This window comes from Anopheles aquasalis, chromosome 3 (assembly GCF_943734665.1).
Source record: "Anopheles aquasalis chromosome 3, idAnoAquaMG_Q_19, whole genome shotgun sequence".
Lineage (NCBI taxonomy): Eukaryota > Metazoa > Arthropoda > Insecta > Diptera > Culicidae > Anopheles > Anopheles aquasalis.
Genome location: NC_064878.1, coordinates 20,611,596 through 20,620,176, shown reverse-complemented (window position 1 = coordinate 20,620,176; position 8,581 = coordinate 20,611,596). Strand labels below are relative to the sequence as shown.

At 47.7% G+C, this 8,581-nt stretch overlaps 1 protein-coding gene across 6 annotated transcripts in view; it reads left to right on the top strand.

The window, feature by feature from the left end:
- The first annotated feature begins 2,428 nt into the window (after nt 1-2,428).
- LOC126575256 (eye-specific diacylglycerol kinase-like) overlaps nt 2,429-8,581 on the top strand; it is an 11,219-nt gene continuing 5,066 nt past the window's right edge. Inside the window, exons 1-7 of one of the 6 annotated variants that reach the window (XM_050235864.1) lie at nt 2,429-2,886; nt 4,966-5,688; nt 6,239-6,319; nt 6,659-6,797; nt 6,921-7,124; nt 8,269-8,398; nt 8,480-8,581. The exon at nt 8,480-8,581 is cut by the window's right edge and continues 113 nt beyond it. In XM_050235864.1, coding sequence (XP_050091821.1) covers nt 2,699-2,886; nt 4,966-5,688; nt 6,239-6,319; nt 6,659-6,797; nt 6,921-7,124; nt 8,269-8,398; nt 8,480-8,581 — 1,567 coding nt within the window. In that variant the 5' untranslated portion in view covers nt 2,429-2,698. Of the gene's footprint in view, nt 2,887-4,545; nt 4,565-4,741; nt 5,689-6,238; nt 6,320-6,658; nt 6,798-6,920; nt 7,125-8,268; nt 8,399-8,479 lie in introns of those variants that run through there. The other 5 variants (XM_050235863.1, XM_050235862.1, XM_050235867.1 and 2 more) reach the window with 5 other exon arrangements.

Genomic DNA, 8,581 nt, shown 5'->3' with positions numbered 1-8,581 from the left:
TTTTGTTAACTCACTCTCTGTGTGCCGTGTAATTGGTGTTTAAAAGATCGTTCAGTTTGTGTCCGTAAACCCCCCTCGAGAAGCGAGTCCGAATGTACGCTTCCACCGAAAGAATCAGGTAAGTCATGAACCGCGCTCTTGTTGTGATCTGTGAGCGGCTGAGGGGTTCACCTGAGCACCAGAGGGGATCTCGAGTGATCATCTGTCCGATCGTGTCGGTGAGTGGCGGTAGCGCGCTTTTCCATACGCGCCCCACGATCTCCAGCGCAGCGCGGTTCTTCAACCAAACGTTTACGGTAGCGATCAGGTGGAACACGCGTTCGTTCGTTCGTTCGTTCGTCGGTTTTTGTGCTAACTTGTATCCTCACCTGTGGCCGGGACCTCTCGAGAGACCACACGTCAAATGTATTACTTCCAGTGCACCTCACCTCCTAGAATGTCGCTATTGTTGATGATGTTCCGGAAGAGGTTGTTGCTGTAATAGTCACCGGGAGAGAGAGCACAAGTGGTTATCATTCTCCGTTAAATCGGCCTATTAGGGCTCGATTGATATCGTGTTATCGGTCGTATCTTATCCGCGCGCAAGAGTGTGTGTTTGTTTGTGTGTTTTTTTGCCAAGATGTTGCTGCTTTTTTACTTTTTGCACACGTATCGTAAGCTTGCCTCATATCTCGGTGGTGCCTGCTGCTGGTATGTTTATGCTCCCAAAAGCTAAAACCCTTTTTTTTTTAAATACGCTTCCCTAGCTCGTAATTGTAGGTTAAGAACCGAATGTGATCCTAGTGTATCCGTTGAAGCGTGAAGTAAAACACTTGTACTAACAACTGTGGCCCCCGGTAGGTGTTGCATGTGCTGTCATTTGAATACTACTTGAGTGAGTCTGGCTTGGAGAGTGCGCAAAAGTAGAACGCCAGCGGTGATACTGGCACTAAAGGGGACTCCGCGAAAACAGTAAAATAATAGCGAACCTTACGGTCTGCAATCGACAAGCGCGTGTAGACACGTTTGATAAGACTGTTACTGCAAATACCGCAGGAATATTCCGCTTTATTTGACGCATTATTTGCGTAGATCGCAGATTAGAACCGGTGACCGCAGCAACGCAGAAACAGTGGATAGGATCATCAACGGGACCCACTACAGCTATGCAAATGAGGCGCTATCGGATTTAAAAACAACAGCGACCGAGCCAGAATGAGTCGCGTTTCTCCCGAAAAATGCGTCTTTGAGAAATCGGAGATCAACTCCGAACGGCGACGACGACAAATGAATCACTACGCCGTGACGTCAATGTAGCGAATCGTTCCCGAACATTCCGCCTTCCCCGAGAGAGTGTCACCGTGCGGGACCTCGGGCGAGCCTTCTAACCTCCAAACAGGTCCCGGGGCGCCCTCGATCTCAATCTAGGGGCAGCACCACAGATTGTGTGCGGTGCTGCCCCGGGAATATACAGATTGTGCTGCGAGAGCGTCGCTGCGGGATAAGATCGATGTCTTTTCCCTGCGGCGGCGGTGAACCGGCTTGCGAGCCACCACCAGAAACCAGATTTACTTTGGCGGAGTTTCCAACCTTCCAGCGCTGCTAAAGCAGCAGCATTTCGTAGGCGCTCATCGCCATCGCCCGCCTCTTTGCTGCCTCCGCTGCCGTGGCGCTGTGGATCTTAGAACTGAACAGAGGCTGAACAAATACACCGTGGCCACATTCGCAAACCCCCGTTATGGACTGGATCTCTCTCGTTCTCTCTCTCTCTCTCTCTCTGTCTCTGTTGCTGGTAGTGGGCACGACTCACGAAGCGGTTAACCCTCACGCTCGACGGAGGCGCCTTCTAGCACGGACAGACGGAAGTGAATCAGAACGGCTTCGCTGCCACAGCCAGAGCGAACTGAAATGGCTTTGAACTTCGCGAAGGTGCTATATGGGAGGTGGCAGCATGCAAGCTGTGTTGGATGTATAGCGATCGAGCTGCTGCTCCGTTTGCCTGCTTCGTAATTATATGTTTTTGTTTTGCTTCACGAGAGCAGCTCTAGCGTGGCTCAGCCTTGAGAGTAAAAGATTTACATTACTAATTCGAAGCTTGGACTGGACTTACTCGACTTGGAGTGCGCAGTTCGCGCAATCGTCTTGATGGCACTACTTCCGGGCTGGAGCTGCGCTGGAGCGTGTGAATTCACTTAAAAGCCAAACCCAAAAGCGAAATGATATTCGTTTCGCACACTAACGCGTGGATGCCGGACCAAGAGCGTCGGTCCTATTAGCACTTCCATATCGGGAACTGGAATCACTGCATGGACTGTGTTTCTGGTAGCGCACTGCATGCCTTGCGTGGTCTAACACTATAACCAACCGGAACGGATAAGAACAAAACAAAAACATTATAATAATAATCCGCCAAGGGTGCACGATGACACAATGTCTCTGGAGGGGTTACCTTCCTTCAATAAAAAATCATTCTTCGTAATTAAGTTTACGTAACATCATCCTTCCTCCACGGGGGAGGGAGAATCGAACACACGTCGCCACCATAGCGCGGCCAACTTCAAATGTTTGGCGGTGCCCGGGATCAGTTCGATTCGGTACGCACCCAGGGCATCAAGTTTGCTTTCCCAGGAACCAGCACAGAACCAACGAGCGAAGGATTCAAGGATATTCTCCTCAGTGTGGTATTGTGTGGTGAACCGGAAGGCCGCCTGATCCGGCAATGGATGAAGCATCGGCCACCGGTAAGGAAAGTGAGCGGCGATGGCCACTGGAAGATGACGATGCCGGTGATGGGGATGAGAGTAGCGTCGAGGATAATGCCGGTGACAGTGATGGCAGTGTCAGCGTTCCGGTTGTCGGACCACGGATTGTGTTGAACCTGGCAGCCGAAGCTCTCGCTGCAGCGGGGTAAGCGAGCGATTCTCTGTTTTTCTGTGTGTCCGGGTCTGCTGCTGCTGCTGCTGCTGATGTCAGTGCATGTTCATTGTAATGTAGCATCGTTGATGTGACTAAAATTGGATGGCAATTGAAGTGCGTAAAGCTATACATGAACAGAAGGATCTTTTGCAGCTAGATATTGTAGAGCATGCCGTAGAAAAGGTTGTTGTTAGCAGTGCAGCAAAGTTTAAAGGAAATTGATATGAATCAAGAAACAAGATTATATTTCATTCAACAAAAGAAAACCCATTAAAATTGAAAATGGCTAGATTCTACACCATGCCTGATGTCAGAACACACGAGATTCATAATCACCATTTTAGAAGGAATAGCACAGAAAAAGTAATATGAAGTAAAGAGATAAGAACTTTAAATCTGGACAGACTGTCGAGTAAAGCAAATGGAAAGTAAGATGAGTAGAATTTCAAAGCTATTTTGCTTGAGCCTTTTAAAGAAAAAACAATAAAGAAGACAATATGTCTGTGATAGCTGTAATACTACTGTTCAATTGATCATTTGTAGCTGATAAGGAAAATCAATCGTGTAGCTTTGCTTAAGCCTTGCATCGTATCATCACATAATCATTATATATTTTGCTTTTCGATGTATCATACTTTAATACGCGATCATTTTCTTTGTGTCTTTATCTCTAATTTGCAAAGCAGAGAGCTTCAGTAACAAAATATTTTACAAAAACCGGTTCAAAATTCAATAAGGATAGTTGAATGTTTTCTCAAAAGCATACACACCTTTCCTCCCGTGGCAAGGTTCGTCTCGGAAAAGGAATCTCGTTATCTGAGAGATAATATGACGTCAAACTTGTATCCCCAAAGATGCCATACGTTTGAATGAACTGGTTTCTCCTGAGTAAGTTCTAGAAGTTCCTTCGAAACCGGTTTTTAAGACAGTCTCTGATATATAAACAAAGACCATAAGCTAATGTAGATGCACAGATAATCACAAAAACATGCATTAAAGCGTGAATCGGTCGACCTTCCCTGCACAGGTTTGCTTATTACCTGTGACAATGTAACATTTTTCATGCTGTGGAAATTTATCGTTCAAGTTCAATGTCAGGGCCACAACAGGTGAACGCCCAGCGAATATTATGCGGTTGATTGCATCTGTCTTATGTTGGAACAACGCACATTAATTTTGAAACACACTAGGCTACACGTTAACAAGCATTATTATTATTGCAGTAAAAATGATAGAATGTAATCGTCCACGAGATATGGACCTAATCATCACCAGTTGCGATTAGTAAACAAACCTTAAGTCAACATTGCGAAGCATGCATAAAACGGACCGTATGACTAATCGAATTAAGAGCTCAACTTTGCTGACGTTTTTCGCTTTGCACTATGGTTTCCTTTACATTGTAGGCGACCAAACTCTCGCTTCGTTTAAAAATACAAGGAAAGACTGATAGCAAAGCGTTTTGTCTGCTTTTGCTGATACTCGGCGAGCAATTCTCATAGTTCACTTTCACTCTTGCTCGGTACAGTCACCTGCCCTTAACTGAAGCCTTTTAAGTACAAACGTGTTCTAGTTCTAGTGCTTTTTTAGGCTTACTCTGAAACCAGCTTCGTAGAAGCCGTTCAGTCTTACTTCGATCTTCTACGAGAACATCCGCGCGAACCTCACGGTAATGGTTACTAGTGGCTAGGCTAGTATTCGATTGCCCAAGTGACGGCAAGATATCTCTCGCTCTCCACCGGAATCTATTTGACGTTCTGTGTTCCGTGTGCATTCATTTGATCGCTGTTTTTCGATTACATTTTATTCGTTTTCGATGTTAAACGTTCTTAATATGGCATTCTAGTGTCTTAAGTGTCGTAAAGCATCGCATCCACGTGACGTGAAGTAAAATTTCAGTCGCAAATTCGACTTTGATCATACTCCGATCCATTGGCGTACCGTGTCCCTTTAGTGAATTCTAGTTGTTGTGGTGCATTTGTGTCATTTGTGTTGTGGAAACTACCCAGACCATAGCCGCCTGCATGCCCTACGCCCTCACTATCGTGTGTTGCTGTGTGATCGTTCCAGTTTGAAGCCCTCGGTTCCGCCGCTGCCGATACCGGACGTACTATCGCCGATTTCACTCTCGCCCTCCGGATCACCGGTAAAATCCTGGTCGGTAGACTACAGCAGTGCCTCCTCGGAGAACCTTGACCACGAGGAAGACAGCCGCGGTGGTGGCCGTACACCACCCCTCTGCTTTACCACCTTCGTCGAGCAGCAATCGGCCGCCCGGGCCCTAGCCGCCGAGAAGGAATCGAAGAAAACGGCCAAGAAAGCTCGCAAAAAGGCGAAAAAGCGGAGCAGCCAAGATCGGTCGCGTGACTCGGCCACCGAATCGCCCAACCTGGCCAGCCTACTGGGTGGTGGATCGGGTTCGACCGTAATTCGATTAGTGCCGGCCTCGGTCGACATCTTGCAGACGCTGCTCGACATCAAGCCGGAACAGCGTGGCCGATCGGCATCGCTGAACGTCAACGGTACGGTCGGTGGCAGCATCAGTGGCAGTAGCGTTGGGTACGTGTCGGAACCGGAGACTCCTGCGGCGCGCAGGATGCCCGTCGAGATCGCGGAACCACCATCGTCGACGGACCAATCATCCAGTGGTGGTGAGGCGGCCGCACTCGGTAGCGCCGAAGACGTACGGGCACCGGTGAGAATTATGGCCACGCTGGCCGTACCGGAGTCGACGGCCGACGATGACACGCAGACGGGCGATGAAGTGGACGAGCTGGAGAACGAAGAAGAGGGGTAAGTGGGTCCTCCAGCCCCCTTCCCACGGGTTGTGCGACCGAGGATCTAGTGAGGATCGCGGCTGGATCGTCGGTCCCAAGGGCCACGCGGCGGAGCCCTTAACCTTAATTGCAAATCCAATTTACCAAGCGCCTCTCTCTCGGGTGGGGGGAAGAGTGGGCGCCACTAAACACTTCCTGTGGTGTGGTGGTTCCAAGACACTAGAGAACACAAAGACACTGCAAAATATACTTGCTTGTTGCTGGGAAGTCCTACACGTGTGCGGCCTAATCTAATTTACCCGCGAAACGCGATTAGGATTCCGAAAAGTGTGTGGGTTCACCTGTGGCGGTTGAATGTCACGTGCAGAAAATGTGTCTGCAAAGATGTGATCAACATGGGAGGAATAGGAATTTCGGGAAGGTGGTTCTTCTTCGTTTTTCTTTTGTGGAGCTTCGAAATTCGATCTCAAGTCTCCCATGCTCAGACCCAGAATGCCAATCGTTGCACCCTTCTGATGCATTCTTCTTCTGTTTCCTCTTTTTCTCTCTCTCTCTCTTATCTTCAGATTGCTTCACTTGGCCCGTCTCGCTCGTCGTGTCAAGTTCGAACGCATCGTGATCGATTACGAGCGGGATGTTGCTAAATCGTGAGTTTTGTTGCATGCCAGAGCCATACGCTCGAAGCTCGAAGTGCGCCACCTCTGTCATGTTTTGATCAAAAGTGGAAGAATAGATCGCCTTTCGCTTGCATTTCGTAACCACCAAAAGCCCCACTTTTGTCCACCAGGGACCGCGTGATTCCCCTGGTGGTGTTGCTTCTAATCGCTCATCGGCTTGTGAATCCTTCATAAAACGTTACGTCGTATAAGTCCCGCGAACGGTTTTCCAACTCACATTACAACCGAACCAAAAGCTACTAAAAACTTCTTCATTGTACGGTTCGCTTGCCTTATTGCTTAATCACCGGTTTGATGTCATCGTTCTAGCAGTTCCAGTGGCGATGCGAACGGACGCCAGATACGGTGCACTCCGGACTGGAGCGAGCATGCCATTTCCGGCGATCATCTGTGGGTGCCGACGGCCGTCTCCGTTGATTGCTGCAGCCTGGGTGAAGCTGAATGTGTGGTAGGTTTCCAATGGTTGGCACTCGAATGAAGCTTAAATGTTGTTTTAATTTTATCCCATTACTCTCATACCGTGCGCGCGCCCTCGCGATGTCCATCGATGACAACCTCGAACCATTGGCAGAAACATGGACCGCGGTTGAAGTGCTCGGCTTGTAAAACTATTGTCCACACCAACTGTATGGCCGCACTGACGGAAAAGGGCCAGCTGCAGTGTAAACCGACGTTTCGTGACGTCGGTGTGCGGCAGTACCGGGAGCAGACGATGACCACACACCACTGGCTACCGCGTCGCACCGAGAAGGGCAAATGCAAGCAGTGCAGCAAGGTACCGATCGAATGGGGGGGGATGTAGCGTAAAATCATGATTTATCCACTTTGGCACAAGTAGTTTTGAGTGCGCTTACTACTTTTACTACTCGGCGAGAAAGGGGTGGTGGGAGCTCTATTTCTGGGATCCCGTGGTTCTATTTATATTTTATTAAGAAAATTTTGCCACCCACCTCCCGCGGATAGTGAGTGCATCAGTGTACAAGAGCCACCAGCGGAGGGAATTGAATCCACGTTTTTGCACATGGTCCAGGGAACGTGAGAAAACAAGTTTATCCGCGTCGCGTCTTGTCAGAAAATTAATACTCTTACAGGGTGTGAGGGGGTGGAGAGGGGGAGGGTTTACATGGTGATTAGTTGCACGATTTACTACTAGCTTTCGTACTAGCGGGACACCTTCCTCTTTTTGTCTGTCGTCACCTTAGTCACTGGAACATGTGCGCATGGCGTGTTAGTTTCTTCATATTTGCGTTGTGCTAACTTATGGGCCGCTCTACGTGGGGCCCGGTGAGAGATTCCTGTTTGGGAATCGTTTTAGCATGTCAATGCGTTATTTGCATTTTTGCGTGCCTTTTGATTGAATCTTGAACCAAATTCTTCCTCCCTTTTGGTTATATTCTTTCGTTTCTAATTTAAATGCAATTTTTTAGTCTATTTGCATATCAGAATGTTGAGACTGGAAACAGCTAGAGTTCAAGTTGGCATGTGGTAGCAATCATAATACTTAAATCATTTGCTGCAATCAGTGGGACTTTCGTTTTTATCTGAAAGTCGCGTGGGTTTTTGTTTGCTAATGAATTAGGAGTGTAAGGAAGGTAGGTGCTGGCGTCAATGTATGACCATTTGAATCATTTGAGGGTAAGAACCGCGAGTCATTGTATGTGACAGAACAAAATGAAGGTGTAGATAAAATAGTGGTAGTTAATTAAAAATACTTTTACTAAGTAATCATCTGAGGCATCTGAGGAATAGGATTAGTCATTTATAGCTCAACAAAAAATAGACATGATTTAAAACTCTCTCGTGATGTTAGAAATAGATGATACTTTACCGGAATAGATGCCTCATTTCCCATAAAACCAGCAATTTGTACACTATTTTAAATATTTACCCAACATTTTTTTTTTCCTTTTTTCTACCAGGCTATCCAAGCGAAGCTGTCCTTCAGCTCGAAAGAGATCGTAGCCCTAACGTGCGCCTGGTGTAAAGTATCGTATCACAACAAGGACTCCTGTTTCAACCCCGAACGGATCGGCGAAGAGTGTTCACTGGGTAAACGTTACAATAACCTTTGGCCCCGTTAAACGCTTTGCACAGTTTCCATATCTTCTTCTCGAACGCACCTCTCCGCAGGTACCCACAGCAGCATCATCGTGCCCCCTTCGTGGATTGTAAAGCTCCCCCGAAAAGGTGACTTCAAATCGTCCCTTCGCAAGACTCCACTGAAGAAAAAAC